The sequence below is a fragment of the Cherax quadricarinatus genome, chromosome 24, assembly GCF_038502225.1.
Source record: "Cherax quadricarinatus isolate ZL_2023a chromosome 24, ASM3850222v1, whole genome shotgun sequence".
In the NCBI taxonomy this organism is placed as follows: domain Eukaryota; kingdom Metazoa; phylum Arthropoda; class Malacostraca; order Decapoda; family Parastacidae; genus Cherax; species Cherax quadricarinatus.
Genome location: NC_091315.1, coordinates 11,649,159 through 11,676,375, shown reverse-complemented (window position 1 = coordinate 11,676,375; position 27,217 = coordinate 11,649,159). Strand labels below are relative to the sequence as shown.

The following is a 27,217-nucleotide window of genomic DNA, read 5'->3' as shown; positions in this document are numbered from 1 at the left end:
CGAAGTGACTTACTTGCATTGGGGACATAACTCCTCTTGTTATGCATTGAGGTTCGCCTCCACTACTGCTTCATCCAATTAATTCACCCTGAGACTAAAGAAATAATTCCTTATATCCCCTATGTCTCATCTGTGTCCTCGCCTACTTGTGTCGCATAGATTCTGGTCCTCTAAATTCAGCTTGTTTCTATCGGCCTTATCCACTTCCTCTTAAGGTTCTGCACGGCATGTCGTCGTAAATCCTGCCCTCCCTTGTCCTCTCCATCAAGGTCGTCAGGTTTAGTTCCGTCAATCTCTGTGCGCATTCCTCTCGGCTCTAGTGGTAGTCTGACTACAAATGTTAGAACCCTTTCTAGCCTGGTGTGCCTGGGCAGGTGTGGGCTTCATGTTGGGCAGGTGTGGGCTTCATGTTGGGCAGGTGTGGGCTTCATGTTGGGCAGGTGTGGGCTTCATGTTGGGCAGGTGTGGGCTTCATGTTGGGCAGGTGTGGGCTTCATGTTGGGGCCACGTATTCAGTTATTGGACTTTGTCTTATATAAAGTTCTCGAAGATTCTTTGTTGTGGATCCTGAAGATGAGTGTGAAGTGTTAAGTCCCTCAGCCTGGAGTCGATATGTTCAGTCCCTCAGTCTGGAGTCGATATGTTCAGTCCCTCAGTCTGGAGTCGATATGTTCAGTCCCTCAGTCTGGAGTCGATATGTTCAGTCCCTCAGTCTGGAGTCGATATGTTCAGTCCCTCAGTCTGGAGTCGATATGTTCAGTCCCTCAGTCTGGAGTAGATGTGTTCAGTCCTTCAGTCTGGAGTCGATATGTTCAGTCCCTCAGTCTGGAGTCGATATGTTCAGTCCCTCAGTCTGGAGTCGATATGTTCAGTCCCTCAGTCTGGAGTCGATATGTTCAGTCCCTCAGTCTGGAGTCGATATGTTCAGTCCCTCAGTCTGGAGTCGATATGTTCAGTCCCTCAGTCTGGAGTCGATATGTTCAGTCCCTCAGTCTGGAGTCGATATGTTCAGTCCCTCAGTCTGGAGTAGATGTGTTCAGTCCTTCAGTCTGGAGTCGATATGTTCAGTCCCTCAGTCTGGAGTCGATATGTTCAGTCCCTCAGTCTGGAGTCGATGTGTTCAGTCCCTCAGTCTGGAGTAGATGTGTTCAGTCCTTCAGTCTGGAGTCGATATGTTCAGTCCCTCAGTCTGGAGTCGATATGTTCAGTCCCTCAGTCTGGAGTCGATGTGTTCAGTCCCTCAGTCTGGAGTAGATGTGTTCAGTCCCTCAGCCTGGAGTCGATATGTTCAGTCCCTCAGTCTGGAGTAGATGTGTTCAGTCCTTCAGTCTGGAGTCGATATGTTCAGTCCCTCAGTCTGGAGTCGATATGTTCAGTCCCTCAGTCTGGAGTCGATGTGTTCAGTCCCTCAGTCTGGAGTAGATGTGTTCAGTCCCTCAGTCTGGAGTAGATGTGTTCAGTCCCTCAGTCTGGAGTAGATGTGTTCAGTCCCTCAGCCTGGAATCGATATGTTCAGTCCCTCAGTCTGGAGTCGATATGTTCAGTCCCTCAGTCTGGAGTCGATGTGTTCAGTCCCTCAGTCTGGAGTCGATGTGTTCAGTCCCTCAGTCTGGAGTAGATGTGTTCAGTCCCTCAGTCTGGAGTAGATGTGTTCAGTCCCTCAGTCTGGAGTAGATGTGTTCAGTCCCTCAGTCTGGAGTCGATATGTTCAGTCCCTCAGCCTGGAGTCGATGTGTTCAGTCCCTCAGCCTGGAGTCGATGTGTTCAGTCCCTCAGTCTGGAGTCGATATGTTCAGTCCCTCAGCCTGGAGTCGATGTGTTCAGTCCCTCAGCCTGGAGTCGATGTGTTCAGTCCCTCAGCCTGGAGTCGATATGTTCAGTCCCTCAGCCTGTAGTCGATATGTTCAGTCCCTCAGCCTGGAGTCGATGTGTTCAGTCCATCAGCCTGGAGTCGATATGTTCAGTCCCTCAGCCTGGAGTCGATATGTTCAGTCCCTCAGCCTGGAGTTGATGTGTTCAGTCCATCAGCCTGGAGTCGATATGTACAGTCCCTCAGCCTGGAGTCGATATGTTCAGTCCCTCAGCCTGGAGTCGATGTGTTCAGTCCATCAGCCTGGAGCCGATATGTTCAGTCCCTCAGCCTGGAGCCGATATGTTCAGTCCCTCAGCCTGGAGTCGATATGTTCAGTCCCTCAGCCTGGAGTCGATATGTTCAGTCCCTCAGTCTGGAGTCGATGTGTTCAGTCCCTCAGTCTGGAGTAGATGTGTTCAGTCCTTCAGTCTGGAGTCGATATGTTCAGTCCCTCAGTCTGGAGTCGATATGTTCAGTCCCTCAGTCTGGAGTCGATATGTTCAGTCCCTCAGTCTCAAGAATGATGGACTGAACAGATCGACCCCAGACTGAGGGACTGAACACAGCTCCAGACTGAGGGACTGAACACATCGACTCCAGACTGAGGAACTGAACACAACTCCAGGCTGAGAGACTGAACACATCGACTCCAGACTGAGGGACTGAACACAACTCCAGACTGAGGGACTGAACACAACTCCAGACTGAGGGACTGAACACAACTCCAGACTGAGGGACTGAACACAACTCCAGACTGAGGGACTGAACACAACACCAGACTGAGGGACTGAACACATCGACTCCAGACTGAGGGACTGAACACAACTCCAGACTGAGAGATTGAACACAACTCCAAACTGAGGGACTGAACACAACTCCAGACTGAGGGACTGAACACAACACCAGACTGAGGGACTGAACACAACACCAGACTGAGGGACTGAACACAACACCAGACTGAGGGACTGAACACAACACCAGACTGAGGGACTGAACACAACTCCAGACTGAGGGACTGAACACAACTCCAGACTGAGGGACTGAACACAACTCCAGACTGAGGGACTGAACACAACTCCAGACTGAGGGACTGAACACAACTCCAGACTGAGGGACTGAACACAACTCCAGACTGAGGGACTGAACACAACTCCAGACTGAGGGACTGAACACAACACCAGACTGAGGGACTGAACACATCGACTCCAGACTGAGGGACTGAACACAACACCAGACTGAGAGACTGAACACATCGACTCCAGACTGAGGGACTGAACACAACACCAAACTGAGGGATTGAACACATCGACTCCAGACTGAGGGACTGAACACAACACCAGACTGAACACATCAGACTGAGGGACTGAACACAACTCCAGACTGAGGGACTGAACACAACACCAGACTGAGGGACTGAGCACAACACCAGACTGAGGGACTGAACACAACACCAGACTGAGGGACTGAACACAACACCAGACTGAGGGACTGAACACAACTCCAGACTGAGGGACTGAACACAACACCAGACTGAGGGACTGAACACAACTCCAGACTGAGGGACTGAGCACAACACCAGACTGAGGGACTGAACACAACACCAGACTGAGGGACTGAACACAACACCAGACTGAGGGACTGAACACAACACCAGACTGAGGGACTGAACACAACTCCAGACTGAGGGGCTGAACACAACACCAGACTGAGGGACTGATTACCTAATACTTCTCCTCATCTTTCGTTTTTGTATTGGACTAAAGAAGCCACTGGCTGGGGACACATTTTCTCAATCATCTCTGGTAGGTCATTCACGTATATTAGGAACAGTTGTGGTCCTAACACTGATCCTTGCGGTACCCGACTCGTTACTGTATACTCGCCTAATTGTGGTTGCATGGGCCGAGACTCAGCTCCTGGCCCCGCCTCAACACTAACCGCTTCTGGGTCCTCCCTGTGCTTGCTCCATGAGCTTTATCATACCTCGTCTTAAAACTATGTATGCCTCCTGTCTCTACTACATCACTTGCCAGACTGTTCCACTTCCTAACAACTCTGTGGCTGATGAAATACTTCCTAACATCCCTTTGACTCATCTGAGCCTTCAACTAACAATTGTGACCCCTTGTTTGTGTGTCTCATCTCTAGAACATCCTGTCTCTGTCCACCTTATTTATTCCACGCAGTATTTTGCACGTCATTATCATGTCTCCCCTGACCTTCCTGTCATCCAGTGTCGTCAGGCCGATTTCCCTTAACCTTTCTTCGTAGGACATTCCCCTTAGCTCTGGAACTAGCTTTCTTGCAAACCTTTGCACTTTGTCTAATTTCTTGACGTGCTTGACCAGGTGAGGGTTCCAAACTGGTGCTGCATACTCCAGTATGTGCCTGACGTACACGGTGTATAGAGTCTTGAATGATTCCTTACTGAGATACCGGAACGCTGTTCTCAGGTTTGCCAAGCGCCCATATGCAACAGCAGTATGTGTGTGTGTGTGTGTGTGTGTGTGTGTGTGTGTGTGTGTGTGTGTGTGTGTGTGTGTATGTGTGTGTGTGTGTGTGTGTGTGTGTGTGTGTGTATGTGTGTGTGTGTGTGTGAGGGAGAGATAATGAGATAATGAAAATGTTGTGTCATGTAACGCCTCTGCCTCACGCACTCTCCAGCTCTCAACTTGTATTGTGCAACATAAACATTGACGATATTGTAGGTGCTTCCTCGTTCAGGATACCACAGGTGTTTCCTTGTTCAGGATACCGTAGGTGCTTCCTCGTTCAGGATACCACAGGTGTTTCCTTGTTCAGGATACCGTAGGTGCTTCCTCGTTCAGGATACCACAGGTGTTTCCTTGTTCAGGATACCGTAGGTGCTTCCTCGTTCAGGATACCACAGGTGTTTCCTTGTTCAGGATACCGTAGGTGCTTCCTCGTTCAGGATACCACAGGTGTTTCCTTGTTCAGGATACCGTAGGTGCTTCCTCGTTCAGGATACCGTAGGTGCTTCCTCGTTCAGGATGCCGTAGGTGCTTCCTCGTTCAGGATGCCGTAGGTGCTTCCTCGTTCAGGATGCCGTAGGTGCTTCCTCGTTCAGGATGCCGTAGGTGCTTCCTCGTTCAGGATACCACAGGTGTTTCCTTGTTCAGGATACCGTAGGTGCTTCCTCGTTCAGCATACCGTAGGTGCTTCCTCGTTCAGGATGCCGTAGGTGCTTCCTCGTTCAGGATGCCGTAGGTGCTTCCTCGTTCAGGATACCGTAGGTGCTTCCTCGTTCAGGATGCCGTAGGTGCTTCCTCGTTCAGGATGCCGTAGGTGCTTCCTCGTTCAGGATACCGTAGGTGCTTCCTCGTTCAGGATGCCGTAGGTGCTTCCTCGTTCAGGATGCCGTAGGTGCTTCCTCGTTCAGGATGCCGTAGGTGCTTCCTCGTTCAGGATACCGTAGGTGCTTCCTCGTTCAGGATGCCGTAGGTGCTTCCTCGTTCAGGATGCCGTAGGTGCTTCCTCGTTCAGGATGCCGTAGGTGCTTCCTCGTTCAGGATACCGTAGGTGCTTCCTCGTTCAGGATGCCGTAGGTGCTTCCTCGTTCAGGATGCCGTAGGTGCTTCCTCGTTCAGGATGCCGTAGGTGCTTCCTCGTTCAGGATACCGTAGGTGCTTCCTCGTTCAGGATACCGTAGGTGCTTCCTCGTTCAGGATACCGTAGGTGCTTCCTCGTTCAGGATACCGTAGGTGCTTCCTCGTTCAGGATACCGTAGGTGCTTCCTCGTTCAGGATACCGTAGGTGCTTCCTCGTTCAGGATACCGTAGGTGCTTCCTCGTTCAGGATACCGTAGGTGCTTCCTCGTTCAGGATACCGTAGGTGCTTCCTCGTTCAGGATACCGTAGGTGCTTCCTCGTTCAGGATACCGTAGGTGCTTCCTCGTTCAGGATACCGTAGGTGCTTCCTTGTTCAGGATACCGTAGGTGCTTCCTCGTTCAGGATACCGTAGGTGCTTCCTCGTTCAGGATACCGTAGGTGCTTCCTCGTTCAGGATACCGTAGGCACTTCCTCGTTCAGGATACCGTAGGTGCTTCCTCGTTCAGGAAACTGTAGGTGCTTCCTCGTTCAGGATACCGTAGGTGCTTCCTCGTTCAGGATACCGTAGGCACTTCCTCGTTCAGGATACCGTAGGTGCTTCCTCGTTCAGGATACCGTAGGTGCTTCCTCGTTCAGGATACCGTAGGTGCTTCCTCGTTCAGGATACCGTAGGTGCTTCCTCGTTCAGGATACCGTAGGCACTTCCTCGTTCAGGATACCGTAGGTGCTTCCTCGTTCAGGATACCGTAGGTGCTTCCTCGTTCAGGATACCGTAGGTGCTTCCTCGTTCAGGATACCTTAGGTGCTTCCTCGTTCAGGATACCGTAGGTGCTTCCTCGTTCAGGATACCGTAGGTGCTTCCTCGTTCAGGATACCGTAGGTGCTTCCTCGTTCAGGATACCGTAGGTGCTTCCTCGTTCAGGATACCGTAGGTGCTTCCTCGTTCAGGATACCGTAGGTGCTTCCTCGTTCAGGATACCGTAGGTGGTTCCTCGTTCAGGATGCCGTAGGTGGTTCCTCGTTCAGGATACCGTAGGTGGTTCCTCGTTCAGGATACCGTAGGTGCTTCCTCGTTCAGGATGCCGTAGGTGCTTCCTCGTCCAGGATACCATAGGTGCTTCCTAGTTCAGGATACCGTAGGTGCTTCCTCGTTCAGGATACCACAGGTGTTTCCTTGTTCAGGATACCGTAGGTGCTTCCTCGTTCAGGATGCCGTAGGTGCTTCCTCGTCCAGGATACCATAGGTGCTTCCTCGTTCAGGATACCGTAGGTGCTTCCTCGTTCAGGATACCACAGGTGTTTCCTTGTTCAGGATACCATAGGTGCTTCCTCGTTCAGGATACCGTAGGTGCTTCCTCGTTCAGGATACCACAGGTGTTTCCTTGTTCAGGATACCGTAGGTGCTTCCTCGTTCAGGATACCGTAGGTGCTTCCTCGTTCAGGATACCACAGGTGTTTCCTTGTTCAGGATACCGTAGGTGCTTCCTCGTTCAGGATACCATAGGTGCTTCCTCGTTCAGGATACCGAAGGTGCTTCCTCGTTCAGGATGCCGTAGGTGCTTCCTCGTTCAGGATACCACAGGTGTTTCCTTGTTCAGGATACCATAGGTGCTTCCTCGTTCAGGATACCGTAGGTGCTTCCTCGTTCAGGATACCATAGGTGCTTCCTCGTTCAGGATGCCGTAGGTGCTTCCTCGTTCAGGATACCTTAGGTGCTTCCTCGTTCAGGATACCGTAGGTGCTTCCTCGTTCAGGATACCGTAGGTGGTTCCTCGTTCAGGATACCGTAGGTGGTTCCTCGTTCAGGATACCGTAGGTGCTTCCTTGTTCAGGATACCGTAGGTGCTTCCTCGTTCAGGATACCGTAGGTGCTTCCTCGTTCAGGATACCGTAGGTGCTTCCTCGTTCAGGATACCGTAGGTGCTTCCTCGTTCAGGATACTGTAGGTGCTTCCTCGTTCAGGATACCGTAGGTGCTTCCTCGTTCAGGATACCGTAGGTGCTTCCTCGTTCAGGATACCGTAGGTGCTTCCTCGTTCAGGATACCGTAGGTGCTTCCTCTTTCAGGATACCGTATGTGCTTCCTCGTTCAGGATACCGTAGGTGCTTCCTCGTTCAGGATACCGTAGGTGCTTCCTCGTTCAGGATACCATAGGTGCTTCCTCGTTCAGGATACCTTAGGTGCTTCCTCGTTCAGGATACCTTAGGTGCTTCCTCGTTCAGGATACCTTAGGTGCTTCCTCGTTCAGGATACCGTAGGTGCTTCCTCCTTCAGGATACCGTAGGTGCTTCCTCGTTCAGAATACCGTAGGTGCTTCCTCGTTCAGGATACCGTAGGTGCTTCCTCGTTCAGGATACCGTAGGTGCTTCCTCGTTCAGGATACCGTAGGTGGTTCCTCGTTCAGGATACCGTAGGTGCTTCCTCGCTCAGGATACCACAGGTGTTTCCTTGTTCAGGATACCATAGGTGCTTCCTCGTTCAGGATACCTTAGGTGCTTCCTCGTTCAGGATACCTTAGGTGCTTCCTCGTTCAGGATACCTTAGGTGCTTCCTCGTTCAGGATACCGTAGGTGCTTCCTCGTTCAGGATACCGTAGGTGCGTCCTCGTTCAGGATACCATAGGTGCTTCCTCGTTCAGGATACCTTAGGTGCTTCCTCGTTCAGGATACCGTAGGTGCTTCCTCGTTCAGGATACCTTAGGTGCTTCCTCGTTCAGGATACCGTAGGTGCTTCCTCGTTCAGGATACCGTAGGTGCTTCCTCGTTCAGGATACCTTAGGTGCTTCCTCGTTCAGGATACCGTAGGTGCTTCCTCGTTCAGGATACCTTAGGTGCTTCCTCGTTCAGGATACCGTAGGTGCTTCCTCGTTCAGGATACCGTAGGTGCTTCCTCGTTCAGGATACCTTAGGTGCTTCCTCGTTCAGGATACCTTAGGTGCTTCCTCGTTCAGGATACCGTAGGTGCTTCCTCGTTCAGGATACCTTAGGTGCTTCCTCGTTCAGGATACCGTAGGTACTTCCTCGTTCAGGATACCTTAGGTGCTTCCTCGTTCAGGATACCGTAGGTGCTTCCTCGTTCAGGATAAAGTAGGTACTTCCTCGTTCAGGATACCGTAGGTGCTTCCTCGTTCAGGATACCTTAGGTGCTTCCTCGTTCAGGATACCGTAGGTGCTTCCTCGTTCAGGATACCGTAGGTGCTTCCTCGTTCAGGATACCGTAGGTGCTTCCTCGTTCAGGATACCGTAGGTGCTTCCTCGTTCAGGATACCGTAGGTGCTTCCTCGTTCAGGATACCGTAGGTGCTTCCTCCTTCAGGATACCGTAGGTGCTTCCTCCTTCAGGATACCTTAGGTGCTTCCTCGTTCAGGATACCTTAGGTGCTTCCTCGTTCAGGATACCGTAGGTGCTTCCTCGTTCAGGATACCTTAGGTGCTTCCTCGTTCAGGATACCGTAGGTGCTTCCTCCTTCAGGATACCGTAGGTGCTTCCTCCTTCAGGATACCGTAGGTGCTTCCTCGTTCAGGATACCGTAGGTGCTTCCTCGTTCAGGATACCGTAGGTGCTTCCTCGTTCAGGATACCATAGGTGCTTCCTCCTTCAGGATACCATAGGTGCTTCCTCCTTCAGGATACCATAGGTGCTTCCTCCTTCAGGATACCATAGGTGCTTCCTCCTTCAGGATACCATAGGTGCTTCCTCCTTCAGGATACCATAGGTGCTTCCTCCTTCAGGATACCATAGGTGCTTCCTCCTTCAGGATACCTTAGGTAAACAATTTCTGTATCGTGAAAACGTTTCATATATTTCATATATTTTTATCCTGCCAATTTGGATTCAGACCTAATAAAAATACTAATGATGCTATTATACACATGCTAGAAGATATATACACTGCAATAGAGAAAAAAGAAGTCCCACTGGGGATCTTCATTGACTTACGTAAAGCTTTTGATACAGTTGACCATGACTTGCTCCACGTAAAATTGTCACACTATGGTATAAGAGGGCACTCCCTCAACTACCTCAAGTCTTACCTCAGCAACAGAAGCCAATATGTGTACGCAAATGGGGCAAGCTCTTCTGCACAACCAATTACAGTTGGTGTCCCACAGGGAAGTGTCCTTGGCCCTCTTCTCTTTCTCCTATACATAAATGACCTACCAAATGCTTCGCAATTACTCAAACCCACACTATTTGCAGATGACACTACATACGTCTTCTCTCACCCGAGCCCAGTCACGCTAGCCAATACTGTAAATACCGAATTACAGAAAATATCTACCTGGATGAGGACTAACAAACTTACACTAAACATTGACAAAACCTACTTCATTCAGTTTGGTAACAGAGCTACAGATGTACCTCTTATCATAATGATAAACGGATCACCTATCACAAAGCTAACAGAGGGAAAATTCTTAGGAATCCACCTTGATAATAGACTCAAATTTCATACACATATACAACAAATTTCTAAGAAAATTTCCAAGACTGTAGGCATACTATCGAAGATACGGTGCTATGTTCCACAGTCAGCCCTCCTGGCCCTATATCACTCTCTTATTTACCCCTATCTCACCTATAGAATTTGTGCATGGGGCTCAACAACAATTAACCATCTCAGACCACTAATTACCCAACAAAAGGCTGCAGTTAGAATGATAACGAATTCTCACTACAGGCAGCACACTCCACCAATATTCAAAACACTCGACCTACTCACCATACAAAACATCCATACTTATTATTGCACTTATTACATACATAGAACACTTAACTCTGATATTAACCCTCCCCTCAAACATCTCCTTGCCAACCTCAACAGAACACATGACCATAATACAAGGCACAGATCACTCTTTGATGTTCCTCGTGTCCATCTCACACTATGCAAAAACTCAATGCACATAAAAGGCCCTAAAATCTGGAATTCATTACCTGTAAATATAAAAGAAACACTACCTGTTTATAAATTCAAGTCTCTTCTCAAAGTTCACTTACTCACCCAAAACCAAATAAATACTGAATAACAGAACCATATAAATTGTATATCCTAAATGTTACTCACAATTATATCACACAAATGTTAAACCTAACTTTGTTATTTTTTTTAAATACACTACCTAACAGAATACTCCATTCTGCTGAATGAACAGCAATGCAAGCAACCATATGACCTGTCTTTGTAATACTCATTTGTGCTTTATAGTTATCTGTTTACAATAATGTATTATCACTGATTACATCATTGCTTAGTTAATCTTAAGTTAATTTTAAGCCAGCCCGTAATGCTATGCATATAAGTGGCTTTGGCATGCTGCTCTTACCTGTATTTTTTTTTTGTACCTCTGTATGTATGCTAAAATTTCTAAATAAATAAATAAATAAAATAAATGTATCAGTATACGACAGTGGACTACAGTCACTGCTGCAGTGTTCCTTACAACTTGAAGATGCAACACAGTGTTCCTTACAACTTAGAGATGCAACACAGTGTTCCTTACAACTTAGAGATGCAACACAGTGTTCCTTACAACTTAGAGATGCAACACAGTGTTCCTTACAACTTAGAGATACAACACAGTGAAATTTGAAATAATGACTGGTGACGACTACTGACTCAGTATTGTTTATACCTGTACAAGATTGTTCCTGGACAATTAACCCATGATGAACAATAAGGCACCATACAGTGACTGGAACAATGCTCACACAACCCGCACATGGGAGTGACTTTGTTAATGGTTCAAGTGGGAACCAAACTTCATCGCAAGTTCCTCTCTCTTACGTGCGGGTTATCTCTGTTAACCCATGATTATTAACTCTTAGATACTAATTATTAACTCGGGATATTAACCCAGGATATTAACCCAGTACATTAACCCAGTACATTAACCCAGTACATTAACCCAGTACATTAACCCAGTACATTAACCCAGTACATTAACCCAGTACATTAACCCAGTATATTAACCCATGTTAACTCATAAAAGCAAAGTAATTTGGCTTAATTATTTCTGCTTGTGCATTCTGGTCCTCTCCCCACGATCCTGCCCACACCAGCAGACTAACACTACCGTGCCTACTTACTGCTAGGTGAAAAAGAGCAGCAGGTGCCCTTACGTTCCGTCTTGCCCGGGTATCGTACCCGGGTGCGTTCGGGTGTTAACCCCACACACTACCACTGAGTCACCAGTCACTTATATGACTCCATAAACCCAGTGGTGGTAATGGTGGGAGCTGGAGCACGTTATTACTGCATTGCGTTGTTAGAGCGTTGCGTTATTAGAGCGTTAGCACATACAGTAACTGTACTTCCGTGAGAACCAGACACACTGTACACCCACCACAAACACTTGTGTCTGCTGGGAATTTTTATGTTGTGAAGGATGCGTCTCTCTCTCTCTCTCTCTCTCTCTCTCTCTCTCTCTCTCTCTCTCTCTCTCTCTCTCTCTCTCTCTCTCTCTCTCTCTCTCTCTCTCTCTCTCTCTCTCTCTCTCTTTCTCTCTCTCTCTCTCTCTCTCAGTGATGTTTCACAATGTAACATCAAGTGTGTAATTATTCGTGGTAAGGCTGTGTCGACCTCTCTCATGAGAAGTCAAGTCAGACAGAGCACAGCCTCGAGTATCATTATTCTTCACATCTTTCACTTCACATATATTGACTGTGAAAGCAGACACCTGTTGCCCAGATCCATTGTTTTTTTTCTCCAGGAAGACCCGACGACATAACCCAGGGTGTGGACATTATACTTTTGTGTGTTATACTGTCAGACGTCACAGTAGTGAGCTTATTATCCTTTTCAACGCTGTTTCTCTCTGTTGAACGTTCATTTGGGCAACAGCTACCGATTTTCATAGCTGTAAGGCGTTCAAAATTATTATATATATTTTTTTAAATAAATAAATAAGACCAAAAAAACTGATTCTTGGTATCTTCCTAGTTATAGAATGTGTGATGTTAAGGTCAGGTCAAATTAGTTGACCTCTTTGTTTCGTCATCCTTAAGACTTACATCCATGGCTTCCCTTCACTGCACTTCCGTCTATACTCTCTATTTTCAAATTGTAGTTTTTTTCCTCTTGCTGGCACTGTCAGCGCTCTTGTGTGTCAGGTTGAGACTTCATGCATGTCATGAGTTGGTCTTGTCACTGCTGACTCTCATCACACTAAAACAAGATGAATATTACTTTAGTAACCGACAAAGAAACTTCGGTTTGATATCAGTAAAATGTTCCACTAAGCCTAAGGCTACGACAGAAAAATGTTTATCGATGACAAATTTAAGTTATTTGTAAATGGTTTAATATTTTCGTGCTTACAGCAAGTTCGTGGGGGACTTGAACCCAAGTTCCGCACGAAAACAATATTTAACATTAGAGAAGACAGTGTTAACATCAGTGCTCCTCGACTCGACTCGCTCTCAGAAGATGTAAGACGTATTGCTGGCACACTGTTAGAAATCTACATAAGGTGCTGGATCACCCTGGGCTGTGATCACCCGGGGCTGTGATCACCCGGGGCTGTGATCACCCGGGGCTTTGATCACCCGGGGCTGTGATCACCCGGGGCTGTGATCACCTTGTTGGATCACTCACTGTTGACAGTAGTTAAAAGATTACAGACACTGGATATTGCTGTGTCCCGGAACTGGAGCCCAGTAATATCCTGGTTGATCTAGCTGTCACCGAGCAAGTCTGGCCACAAGCCTGGCTGTCACCGGGTAAGCCTGGCCACAAGCCTGGCTGTCACCAGGTAAGCCTGGCCACAAGCCTGGCTGAGACAGTAGAACAGCTCTCAGAACCGGTCAGAAGAATGTCAGAGGGTCGCACATCCGTCAGGAGTGTCGCTGACCTTTCACCTCGACGAGTCTTCGGGGTCATATGCATCACGCTTGGCACTGACCTTTCACCTGGGTGCGTGGTTAATGAGGCCGCTGTGAGGATTGCCACACGAGGAAGACAGTGGGGAGGCCAGGCAGGGGTCGCCACAGCCACCTTAGACTGCTTGACGGGGCGGGGCACCAGATAACCTTATTGGGTCACGCCCACACCCCTCTGATTCATGACTCCTGCTTCAGGGCAGTACATAATCTGTTGCACAACTTGCTGAGAAATTCGATCATCTTTCATAACGTTTTCAGAGATGCTTGAGTGGAGATTTGTGTTGGGTAAATTAGTGAGTCGTGCCTTGCTTTAATGTGGACCCACAACACTGGTAGCAGCTGGTACTGGCACCGGGCACGACCAGCTACCTGGTAGCTGCTCGGTAATATTAGTTTGGTTATGGTAATATTACTTTGTGCAAATAATTAAGACAAGCATAGATTAATAATTAAAAACACACACATATGAACTACATTGTAATATTTGTGACTTAATTCATTGTACCTAAATAACTCATTACTAATGTACCCAGATAAAAACATACCAAGAGTTCATTACCACAGTAACTTGTTCAGCTGTCAAAACTTTGCTGCCCAGTCCCTGTACCCATTATTATGTGGCTCTGTAAGTACTATTTTGACTACCACCCACACCATGGGTATGGTGTGACTACCACCCACACCATGGGTATGGTGTGACTACCACCCACACCATGGGTATGGTGTGACTACCACCCACGCCATGGTGAAACTACCTGGAGGGCGTTCCTTTCTGGAGGGTGTTTCAGGTGTCTCCCACACGGCCCAGGCCTCCCATTAATTCTGGAGGAGTCACCCCTGAGCACTGTCCAGTGACTGTCTTCACTGATACAACACTCTAACACACACACACACACACACACACACACACACACACACACACACACACACACACACACACACACACACACACACACACACACACACACACACACACACACGCGCGCGCGCGCGTACACACGTACACGTACGTATGTATGTATAGTCACTTGCATACATACGCACGTATGTATGCACGTGGATACACGTATCCACACACATTCATATATACATATGCACAAGTGTTCATCCATACATAAATATATACATTCGCCCACATACATGAACACAATAAATATGCACATATATACAAACGCACGTTCATACAAAAGTGCACATACATTCACACATATATACAAAAAGTATAAATTCATGTACAAACACGTGCATATGCATGCATACACAAAAGTGCATGGACATGCATACACAGACGTATGCATACATGTATACATGTTTTTTATATATTTTGCTACAGTATAATTGTATAACCACCCTCCATTATCCCTTATGCCTGCACTGAGGTAGAGGAGGCTGGGCTTATCGAATACCCGGATACCTTTCTCGGATGACGCAGCGACTCGTACCCATCTAGAGTTTGTATTGAGGTGGTATTAGTGTTTATGTTGAGGTGGTATTAATGTTTGTGTTGAAGTGGTATTAATGGAGTATCTGTGTTGGCAGGGTCGCCGTGGAGTGTGGAGGTGATGGAGGGTAGTGGGGCCCGTGTGGCCGTCCTGGGGGACAGTATCAAACACTTCCCCGCTGGACAACTCTCAGCTTTCGACATCTCAGCTGCCAACGTCTCCAAGGAGGATATTCAGGTCCACATAGTCAGTAAGTAACAACGTCTCTTAGGAGGTCATCCAGGCCCACATAGTAAGTAGCAACATCTTCAAGGAAGACATCCAGGCGGCCCACATAGTAAGTAACAACGTCTTTAATTGGAACATCCAGGTCCACATAGTAAGTAACAACGTCTTCATGGGGAACATCCAGGTCCACATAGTAAGTAACAACGTCTTCAATGGGAACATCCAGGACAACATAGTAAGTAATAACGTCTTCAATGGGAACATCCAGGACAACATAGTAACAACGTCTTCAATGGGAACATCCAGGACAACATAGTAAGTAACAACATTTTCAATGGGAACATCCAGGACAACATAGTAAGTAACAACATCTTCAATGGGAACATCCAGGACAACATAGTAAGTAACAACGTCTTCAATGGGAACATCCAGGACAATATAGTAAGTAACAACATCTTCAATAGGAACATCCAGGACAACATAGTAAGTAACAACATCTTCAATGGGAACATCCAGGACAACATAGTAAGTAACAACGTCTTCAATGGGAACATCCAGGACAACATAGTAAGTAACAACATCTTCAATAGGAACATCCAGGACAACATAGTAAGTAACAACATCTTCAATGGGAACATCCAGGACAACATAGTAAGTAACAACGTCTTCTAGGGAAAACCTTGAGGCCTACATAGTGCTGCACGCATCACGATCTTCGCCTCTCTGCCAAGCGCAACAATTAATCTGTGAAACATTTAAAGAGTCATAAATATTCTCAAATATCATGTTGATATAAGCAGGTTCATTTTACTAGATTACATATTTAACATGTTTAAATTTATTTTATGTGCATTACTGTAACTGGTGGTCCAATTTAGGCCGAAACATCTAAGTTTGTCTCCTATGTGTGGGTTATTTGTGTATCGCATTAATCCAGTATCTGACACATCTTAGAAATCTACTAGGAGTGAATTATTGTTAATGACTATATTAACGTAGCTGGGGTAGGTAGGCCAGTGGATGATTCACTACTCTCAGGTCATTGTTTGACTAAGACAGTGTTAGGAGACATGTGCAACACCTTTGTTTCTTATTAAAGAGACGTTTCGCCTGCTCGGCAGGCATCTTCACTCGAAATACAGAGGAGACAACTAAAATAGTGGATAGGCAGATACGAGATGGTCAGTCCCTCAGCCCCCCAAAAAAATGTAAATATGAGATGGTCAGTACTTTATTTCATCAGTTTAAGGAGACACCGTCGTGTTACCTGACCAACTGGCAGTGACTTGTAGTGACAAAGACAGTATTTGCAGTGTAACTTTGATTACTTTATTAAGTAAAGGCCAGTCCTGGATGAAACGTAATGGTGTCACTGCATAGTGTGAGGAATATCTCGGTGGATACCTGCCCTGTGAGGGATACCCCTGAGGCATAACTACGATAAGTTTTCGAAACCTTTCAGACGCTAAGTTGAATTATGATGTGGAGTGAGGCTTTGAGTGACTGTTAGAGGGGAGGCGTTGCTCACAGTAGTGTTTTTATCACTACCTGTACACCCGTCACGTGTCATCCATTACACCCATGGTTGTGGATGACACACACACACACACACACACACACACACACACACACACACACACACACACACACACACACACGCACACGCACACACTCTCACACTGAGAGTAACACCTGAGGTCTCCGCCAGGTCCAGCCAAGCGCCCGGTCTCCTACCAGCTTAGTGAGAGCGGTGAAAATGTGTATCGTGTAGCGTTCGTGACGACGGAAGTTGGGTCGTACGTAGTGGACGTAGCCGTGGCTGGTCAGAAGGTGCAAGGGTCACCCTTCATCGCTAAGGCGTACGACGCAGGTCTCATCCGTGTATCTGACGTGCCCAACGGTGTGGTGGGGCAGCCATGCCAGTTCAGAGGTCAGTCACTTCCTCTCCTCTCTACCACCTTCACTCTTGTCTAGGTGGGTTCCTTGATCCAAGGAATTAGAGGAACCCTCAGTTTCCTTAGCTTTAACCTGTCTCCCATTGTATGACCCTCGCGGGTTTAGTGTTTTTAATTATCTATCACTTTGAGTTTATATACTTTGGAGTAGAGATTAATTTCCTACAATATATATATATATATATATATATATATATATATATATATATATATATATATATATATATATATATATATATATATATATATTATATATATATGCAATGTCGTGCCGAATAGGTAAAACTTGCGAAAATTTGTGTATGCAATAATTTCGCAAAAATCATTCTGAACCTAACGAAAAAAAATATATTTCATTATGTTTGTTTATTGTTAAATTATTATAAACTTATCTAAAATATGTTTAGATGGATTAGGCTAAATTAAATTGAGCTTGTTATATTAATTAAGGTTAGGCAAGTTTTCTAAGTTTCTTCTGGTACAGAATTATTAATTTTTACATTAACATAAATAAAAAATATATATCTATAAACGTATAAAAGAAAGTTTTAGAAAGGACTTAATTTTAAACGAGTTCTTGCTAATTGACCAGTTTTACCTATTCGGCACTACATTATGTATGTGAATGAAAGATCATGTAATTTGTTAGAGGTACGAGAGTGAATGTTGTGTTTACAGTGGACGCGTCACAGGCTGGTGAGGGACAACTGGAGATCAGCATCAATGATGGTGAGGTTCCCAACCACGTGCAAGTACTGGGTGGTGGACGCTGCCTGGTGTCCTTCACGCCAGACACTGCTAAGATCCACACCATCGACATCAAGGTGTGTCCCCGCACTCACTCTCCCTTATGTGCTGGGTCGCCTTCTATTTGGTCTCAGACCATCTTTCTCTAGTAAAAAATTATTAGTGATAGGCTCTTAATCTGAGAAATTGGAACTACCATCCTCAGGCGCTCTGTGCCCTTACGGAATTAACTCTACCCCATGAGTATAATAAATAATTTTAAAAAATATTCACAATAAGCATTTTCCTCAGGCAGTTTTAGCATCAGTCTTGCACAACAAAAATTACAATAAATGAATGTAATCAATTTCTAACTGTTACCACGTGTAATTACCCGCCGACATTAAACCACCGTGTATATGGTTGGTACAGTTCAATGGGGAGACAGTGCGTGGGTGTCCCTTCGTGTGTCGTGTGGCAGACACATCGCGAGTAAGTCTGACGCTGCGTCACCTGGAGCTCATCCCTGTGGGTCAACCAGCAGCCTTCAACATCTCCGTGGACGGTGGCGGCTCTGCCGAGCTGACAGTCACTGTCAGAAGTAAGCGCTCTTCCCGCTGGTGTGACTTTTACGCATGGCTTTCTACTTTAAAATCTCTAGCTAAAATGTTAAATTCAACTGGTACTTTGTTTAAAGTATTTATTGAGAATGCTGTGTAGGATTAACGAAGTATTACATTGTTTACCCCTTTACAGCCCCTAGCCACACCACCCTGCCCGTTCGTGTGTCTGGCAGTGTGAGAGCAGGATTTATAGCAGAGTTCAAACCAGTGGAGGTGGGCGCCCACACTATCATTGTTAACTATAATGAGTCTGCAGTCTCTGGCACTCCCTTCACTTGTAAAGTGTATGACGCCTCCAAGGTGGGAGTGTCCCACCTGCCCAGAGGCGCTATTGGCAAAAGCCTTCAGTTTGTAGGTGAGACAAGTATACTGCAGGTTTAGTGTATGATGACATATTAACCATTTTTTAAGTATTTGTATAAAATGAGAAGTTTGTTAAATAGGTTTTTGTATTTTATTTCTGTGTATATATATATATCCTGAAGTGTACATGTCTTTTTCCACATCTTGTAGTTATCATCAGTTATTTCTGGTTGCAGTGGACGCATCGGAGGCTGGCGAGGGCAATTTGGAGATCAGCATCAGTGCAGCTGGCAGAAACATACCCACGCAGGTCCATCCTCAAGGCTCAGCCAGGTATGTTGCCCACCTCTCCTTTACCCCGGGAGCTGTGTACTGCTTGTGGAATTAATGCTTCCAAATACTTGACATTAGCGAAGTGATCATAGAAACACATTTAGATGCATCGTCTCGACTGATGTTTGTGGTCTTCCTGGCTGGCTTGAGGCATGATATCTGTGGAACTGGAGAGCAGCTGAAGGAAGCTAAATCAGGGGTCACAAATGGTTTACATGGTGGTTTCCAGTTGTACGTACATTGCCAGAGTATATAAGCTTCATTGTACATGGCTGAGATGGCCTGAGTAGCACGCTCAAGTTCTGGATTAAGACACATGTGCAGCAGTTGGGTATCTTTATTGATGAAACGTTTCGCCTACACAGTAGACTTCAAATGTGTAGTGGTGAAATAAAATTGACGTAATCCATCAACCTTGGAGACACTGACTTTTCGCCTACTGTATAGGCGAAACGTTTTCGTCCGTAATGCTATGCATAGTATAAGTGGCTTTGGCATGCTGCTCTTATCTGTATTTTTTTTTTGTACCTCTGTAAGTGTGCTCAAATTATAAATAAATAAATAAATAAATAAAAGATACCCAACTGCTGCACATGTGTTTTAATCTTCAACTTGTCGGTATTTTATACCATTTTGAGCACCACTCTAGTTCTCTGGCGGAGCTTCACAACTTATAACTCCAGACTCGGGGTTTCCTAGTATTTATGTAACATTTACAGGCAAATAATTTTTTTTCTTTGTAGAGACAATTCAGATTCTGACAAAATTACTGAGAGTCGCCGACGTATTCTGTATATCTATTATTTTAAATAACGAGGAACTTATAATGACCCGAAGTAATTCTGTATATCTTTATCTTAAGGTTCGCTGTGTCCTTTGTCCCTCTGGAAGCCATCGATCATTCCATTAATATATCTTTCAACAAGGAACCAGTTCAAGGATCTCCTTTTGTAGCCAAGGTACGTATAGTGTTAGTTAACATGAATATGCATACAACTCGTGTGAAAAAAATATCTAATTGTGAACTCTAGAAAACGAAGGATGCCTTTTATTAGACTCTCTCTCTCTCTCTCTCTCTCTCTCTCTCTCTCTCTCTCTCTCTCTCTCTCTCTCTCTCTCTCTCTCTCTCCTTTTATTTTGCATATACATAGCTTGGTGTATTAATCTCAGGATTTCGTCTTTATGATTGTCAGTTTTAAGAATATTTTTTTTTTTTCTGCACGAGTGTATGTATCCACGTGGCATTGTTCAGTAAATAAAAACATGTTAAGTTTGAGGTTTGATGAGAGGAAGTGAGGAGCCGCCACGAGGTTACTGAGGCCACTTGTCAACACACTGATGACAGTATTACTTAAGAGTATAAGAACATAAGAAAGAAGGAACACTGGAGCAGGTCCATGTCCTCCCCCCCGGATTATCCCAATGATCCACCCCCCGGATTATCCCAATGACCCACCCAGTCTGGTCATCCCCACTCAAGGATGGAGCACTGTACCAGACCCAGCAGCACAAACTAGTAAGGTCCAACTTACACCCACCCACACCCACTCATGTATTTATCTAACCTATTTTTAAAACTACACAACGTTTTAGCCTCAATAACTGTACTCGGGAATTTGTTCCACTCATCCACAACTCTATTACCAAACCAGTGCTTTCCTATATCCTTCCTGAATCTGAATTTTTCCAACTTGAAACCATTGCTGCGAGTCCTGTCTTGGCTGGAAATTTTCAGCACACTATTTACATCCCCTTTATTTATTCCTGTTTTCCATTTATACACCTCAATCATATCCCCCCTAATTCTATGCCTTTCGAGAGAGTGCAGATTCAGGGCCTTCAGTCTATCCTCATAGGGAAGATTCCTGATACATGGGATCATCTTTGTCATCCTCCTTTGTACGTTTTCCAAAGCATTTATATCCATTCTGTAATACCGTGACCAGAACTGAGCAGCATAGTCTAAATGAGGCCTAACCAAGGATATATAGAGTTGAAGAACAACCTGAGGACTTCTATTATTTATACTTCTAGATATGAAGCCAAGAATTCTGTTAGCTTTATTGCGAACACTAATGCACTGTTGTCTTGGTTTTAGGTTACTGCTAACCAGAACTCCTAAATCCTTTTCGCAATCGGTAGTATTAAGATCTACATTATTTAGTTTATATGTGGCTTGGTTATTTAACTGTCCAACATTTAGAACTTTGCATTTGTCAATATTAAACTGCATCTGCCACTTCTCCGACCATTGCGTCAGTCTATTCAAATCATCCTGGAGTGCTCTAATGTCCTCATTAGAATGAATTGGACGGCCTGTTTTGGTGTCATCAGCAAATTTGCTTATGTCGCTATTTATTCCCTCATCTATGTCGTTTAAGTAAATTGTGAACAACAACGGGCCCAACACTGACCCCTGAGGAACACTGCTTGTGACGTGCCCCCATTTTGATTTCTCCCCATTTATGCTAACTCTCTGCTGTCTATTTGTCAGCCATGCCTCTACCCAGGAAAAAATTTCTCCTCCTATTCCGTGTGCCCTAAGTTTCCTCAATAGCCTCTGGTGTGAAACTGTATCGAAAGCCTTACTGAAGTCCATATACACAATATCATATTTATTACCATGATCTACCTCCTCAAACACCTTAGTGAAAAAAGTTAGTAAATTCGTAAGACAGGAACGACCCTTTGTAAAACCGTGTTGAGATTCATTTATCAATCTGTGCCTGTCAAGATGGCTACGAATTGCTGCGGCAATTATTGATTCCATAAATTTTCCCACTGTGGAGGTAAGGCTTGTTGGTCTATAGTTCGAAGCCAAGGACCTGTCACCTGCCTTGTAAATAGGTATTACATTTGCCATTTTCCACTTATCAGGCACTATGCAAGTTCGTAGTGATATGTTAAAAAGATTAGCCAAAGGTATGCCAAGTTCCTCTTTACATTCCTTTAACACCCTTGCAAACAGTTCATCAGGACCTGGGGATTTGTTAGGTTTTAGTTTCTCTATTTGTCTGAGGACCATGTCACTAGTTACCGCAATCGTACATAGTTTATTATCATCCTGTTCTACGTAATCTATTATTTCAGGAATGTCGCTAGTATTTTCCTGGGTGAAAACTGAGAGGAAGTAGGTATTTAGAATTTCACACATATCCTTATCACTGTCAGTGATCTGACCAGAGTTACTCCTAAGTGGGCCAATCTTGTCCCTAATCTTACTTCTGTATACCTGAAAGAACCCTTTTGGGTTAGTCTTTGAATCCCTTGCGACCTTAGCCTCATAATCTCTTTTTGCTTTTCTTATTCCTTTCTTTATTTCTCTCTTTAATTGAATATATTGATTTCTTAACTGCCCATCCCCTCTTTTGATACTATATATGCCTCTCTTTTGATCAATGAGATGTTTTAATATATTGTTTATCCATTTGGGATCATTTTTGTTAGATCTAATTTCCCTACTCGGAACAAAAATTGTCTGGGCAGCTAGAACTATGCTCTGAAAAACGTCATATTGGCAACCAAGATCACCTACCTGACCCATAGTTAGGACATCCCTATTTAGCCCACCCGAGTAATTTTTCAGTCCCATGAAGTCGGCTGTTACAAAAAACGCGATTCTAAAAGCTTAGAGATCTCCAGTGAATACTAGAAAGGACTGCCCTTCTAGCATCCAGCCTGTTACTGGGTTTTTGTAACAAGTAGTCAGTATCCTTGTCCAATTTCCATTAGAATTCAGTATGATTCAATAGTGCTTCAGGATTACAACTGGTAGGCTACTAACTAGAGAAAATAAAATTTAATAAATTTATTAAGTATCGTCTAGAGGTATATCAAATTAAATTAAATTAATCAATTCAAACAAATTAATAATAATCACTTCTCTCATGTACAATAGTATTGTGCTGAAAGCACATATCACATTTATAATTCTTAAGTACCGTCTGGTACATTAACATTTAATAAGATATTACAAATATGTACAAGTAAGTGTGTATGTGTGTAAGTGCTCTAAGTAGTTCGCTATGTCTCACGACTCGACTAGGCTTAAACAAGTGACTGACAAAGTCCTCAAATAAACTAACTTCTTAACCAACTGGCAATCAGAACAGTCTGCTTGAACTATAAAAAGAATGCTAAGCCCAATAGCAATATAACAAGCAACTGCGACACAATCAGGACAAGGAGATAATATAACAACACTAAGTAGGGACCATCAGCAGATCCTCCACAAAAGTCACAAAACTCCCATACTACTGAATCTAAGTTCAGCATAAGAAAATCCCCGACTATGATAGTACACAGATACCAGTACAAGTTAGGTCAGAAGCTACAGCTCAGGACCTGAGTTGTTTAGAGTGTCTATGCGACACACAACCTCAGTACAACGTCGAAAATCACTAAGTCTATACAATGTTCTGTGAACAGAGTTCTACAGAACTAACAAGAATAATGAGACAGACAATCTGTCCAACCACCAAGAGAGTCTAGACCAGACTGAATACTTCAGGTGAGGTGAGGACACCCCCCCTCAATCACGTGATAGCTCCGTGGACAGCTGCAGCTCAGAAACAGAAGCCGGTAGTCTAACGAGCCACAAGCGATAATTACAGTAGTTAGACAATCAAGACTTGAACTGAGCACATAATATGTTACATCCTACCTAACAAAAGGAAGCTAGGTCAAATAACAATATAAAGCAATACATTTACGATTAGGCTATTATCGCAAATACAAGCAATATAAAATTATATGAAAAGGTAATAATTATATATATATATATACATATTAATCATTGCAACCCATTCAGGGATTGCAACATTGGCCAAGCAAAAATCTGGGACAGAGATTTGATTGCAGTTATCTGGGTAATTCCATGATATATTGAAGCTAAGTGATTTGTGATCACTTTCCCCAAGCTCATCATTAACCTCAAGATTATTAATTAGTGATTCTTTGTTGGCAAGAACCAAGTCAAGCAGATTGTTTCCTCTAGCTGGTTCTGCCACAACCTGTTCTAAAAAGCAATCCTGAACCGTATCAAGAAAGTCACTAGACTCAAGATTTCCTGTCTTATTGTTCCAATCAATTTGACTAAAGTTAAAATCTCCCATTATCACAACATTTTCATATCTAGATGCCTTATGAATTTCGTCCCATAACAGCTTACTGCACTCCCTATCAAGGTTTGGGGGCCTATAAATCACACCCAAAATTAGTTTGTCACGACCCTCGAGAAACTGAAGCCAAACCGATTCTGTGTTCGATGTTTCTAATCTTATATCATGTCTAAGACAATTTAAATTTTCTCTGACATACATCGCCACACCACCACCCTTCCTGTTGACCCTATCAGTGTGGAACAGTTTATAACCCTGCATGTTGCATTCAGAAGGCATCTATCTTTCAGGTTGAACCAGGTCTCTGTTATACCAATAATATCTATATTACCTGCACTTGCAAGTAATTTTAGCTCATCTATCTTATTTCTTAGACTCCTACTATTTGTATAGTAAACCTTAAGGGAGTTAGTCACTTGTTGCCCTCTACTATCTCTCTTTGTTTGTTGATCAATTGATTTACCATTACTAGCAACTTTATTTTGAATATTGTCTTTTAAACATATCCCTGAGGTATCCCTGTAATAAATGCTGTTTTTAACCCTAATTCTGCAGCCTGATTGTTTCCCACAAACACCCATACCTCTATAATCTATCAGTTTAAATTCCTAGACAAGTCATCAATTACCCTCTCAATTGAATTGGCTAATGCAACCACTCCATCCCCAGAGAGATGAACCCCATCCCTTGTATACATATCACGTTTGCCAAAGAATAGGTCCCAGTTATCAATGAATGGGATTGCAAGTTCCTTGCAGTACCTGTCTAGCCAGCAATTTATACCAATTGCCCTAGACATCCATTCATTGCCCACTCCCTTTCTAGGCAAGATGCTACATATGACTGGGATTCCCTCCCTTAGACCTAACTACTTCTATGGCTGACCTGTACTTATCCAGCAGCTCCTCTCTCCTGCCCTTCCCAATGTCATTACCCCCAGCACTATGACAGATAATTGGCTTGTTCCCATTACCTACCATAATATTATCCAACCTGCTGACTATGTCACCAACACCAGCTCCAGGAAGACACACTCTCTGTCTGACCTTTCTGTCTTTGTTACAAAATGCACGGTCCATATATCTTTCCTGAGAATCGCCTACTATTAAAATATTCTTACCTTGATTAGCAGGGGAATCAGTGGTACCTTCAACCTCACTAACCACTGAAGTACACTCGTCTTGGAGAACAGAGAATCGATTTCCTACCTTCACATCTTTTCTATTAACTCTCCTCATCTTCCTTCTTCCTGAACTGTGAACCACTTGCCACTTAAAGCGGCTGCCACTCTCACTGCTGGTGACCATTCCTACCTTACCAGCTAAATCCTTCTCACACTCGCTCCCAAACTCATCTATGCGAAGCTTCAGCTTCCTATTTTCCTCCTGAAGAAGTAGAATCTCCTTCTTCAACACATGAACCTGGGATTCTAAAGCACTACAACAAGCCATGGTATGGGTAACAGCCCACGCTAACTCCCAAGAGCTTAGCGGTATGTCCGCACTTGACCACTGACCTCAGCGTACTTGCTGGCATAAACCCAAGTATTACAAACTTTACACAAGTAACCCTCACGTAGGAGAGAGAAAAGATTACGAAGACGTTTCGATCCGACTTGGACCTTTACAAAGTCACACACACTGTGATTTTGTAAATGATTCAAGTTGGACCGAAACATCATAGTAAGCTTTTCTCTCTCCTACGTGCGGGTTATTTGGAAATATAAACACATATGCAGTATAACGTGATCCTTTATTGACAACGTTTCGCTCACACAGTGGGCTTTATCAAGTCACAAACAGATCTACCTGGGTGAAACATACGTGAGTATTTATAGGATGAGAATGCTAGGTCAGGTGGAGAATACTGCATGTGACAATCTTCCGAGTAGAGTGATAGTCTAAAAACTTGGGTAGCTCTTAAAAGAGATTGGATGAGTATATGAGCAGACCTTCTGCAGTGTTCCTCCATTCTTATTCTTATGTGGGATAGCGATGAAGAAGTTTCTTGGCAAGTGGTTCAGCTATGTTATAGAAGCCGTTGTTCTGGTTGAAGTTGTTGGATATAGAGATAAGTGATGATTCCAGGATTCTTTGGTATTGAGTGTTGTCTTCTGTGGCGATAAGTCTTGAGTTTCTGTAGTTGATTAAATGGTTGTGTGAATTTCGGTGTTGAACACAGGCATTCCTTGGATCATCAGATCTGCCTGCGTACTGGTGTTCTGAAATACGTGTTTGGAGGCCTCTGGATGTTTCGCCCACGTATAATTTGCTACAGTCATTACAAGGGAGTGTGTATACCCCTGCAGAGGATGGAAGCTTGTCCTGATGGTGGTGGTTGTGGAGGTAGATACTTGGAATGAGGTTTTGGAAAAGATGTTGGAAACGTGTTTGGTAGATCTGTTTGTGACTTGATGAAGCCCACTGTGTGGGCGAAACGTTGTCAGTAAAGGATCACATTATACTGCATATGTGTTTATATTTCCAAATAACCCGCACGTAGGAGACAGAAAAGCTTACTACGATGTGTCGGTATTTTATACCATTTATTTCCATCGTGCGGGTTATTTGTGTATTGTTACAGTCACGGTGTTATGCCCTTATGTTCACTACAACCTTCATATTATCCCCACGTAGAGTCATCTTAACAAAGACGTGTGATTTGTAACTAGTGATATCACTCGCCCCACACAGTGATATCACTCTCCCCACACAGTGATATCACTCTCCCCACACAGTGATATCACTCTCCCCACACAGTGATATCACTCTCCCCACACAGTGATATCACTCTCCCCACACAGTGATATCACTCTCCCCACACAGTGATATCACTCTCCCCACACAGTGATATCACTCTCCCCACACAGTGATATCACTCTCCCCACACAGTGGTGCCACTCTCCCTACACAGTGATATCACTCTCCCCACACAGTGGTGCCACTCTCCCCACACAGTGATATCACTCTCCCCACACAGTGGTGCCACTCTCCCCACACAGTGGTGCCACTCTCCCCACAGTGGTGCCACTCTCCCCACACAGTGATATCACTCTCCCCACACAGTGGTGCCACTCTCCCCACACAGTGATATCACTCTCCCCACACAGTAGTGCCACTCTCCCCACACAGTGGTGCCACTCTCCCCACACAGTGATATCACTCTCCCCACACAGTGGTGCC

General features: G+C 44.7%; 1 protein-coding gene across 4 annotated transcripts in view; it reads left to right on the top strand.

Annotated features, from left to right (window-relative positions):
* jbug (filamin-type immunoglobulin domains fbug) overlaps positions 1-27,217 on the top strand; it is a 495,234-nt gene that overhangs the window by 384,591 nt on the left and 83,426 nt on the right. For all 4 annotated transcript variants that reach the window (XM_070088188.1, XM_070088189.1, XM_070088185.1 and 1 more), the window contains 7 exons: positions 14,845-14,997; positions 16,684-16,905; positions 17,609-17,754; positions 18,089-18,257; positions 18,413-18,634; positions 18,819-18,915; positions 19,778-19,874. In XM_070088188.1, the coding sequence (XP_069944289.1) occupies positions 14,845-14,997; positions 16,684-16,905; positions 17,609-17,754; positions 18,089-18,257; positions 18,413-18,634; positions 18,819-18,915; positions 19,778-19,874 (1,106 nt within the window). The remainder of the gene's footprint in view (positions 1-14,844; positions 14,998-16,683; positions 16,906-17,608; positions 17,755-18,088; positions 18,258-18,412; positions 18,635-18,818; positions 18,916-19,777; positions 19,875-27,217) is intronic.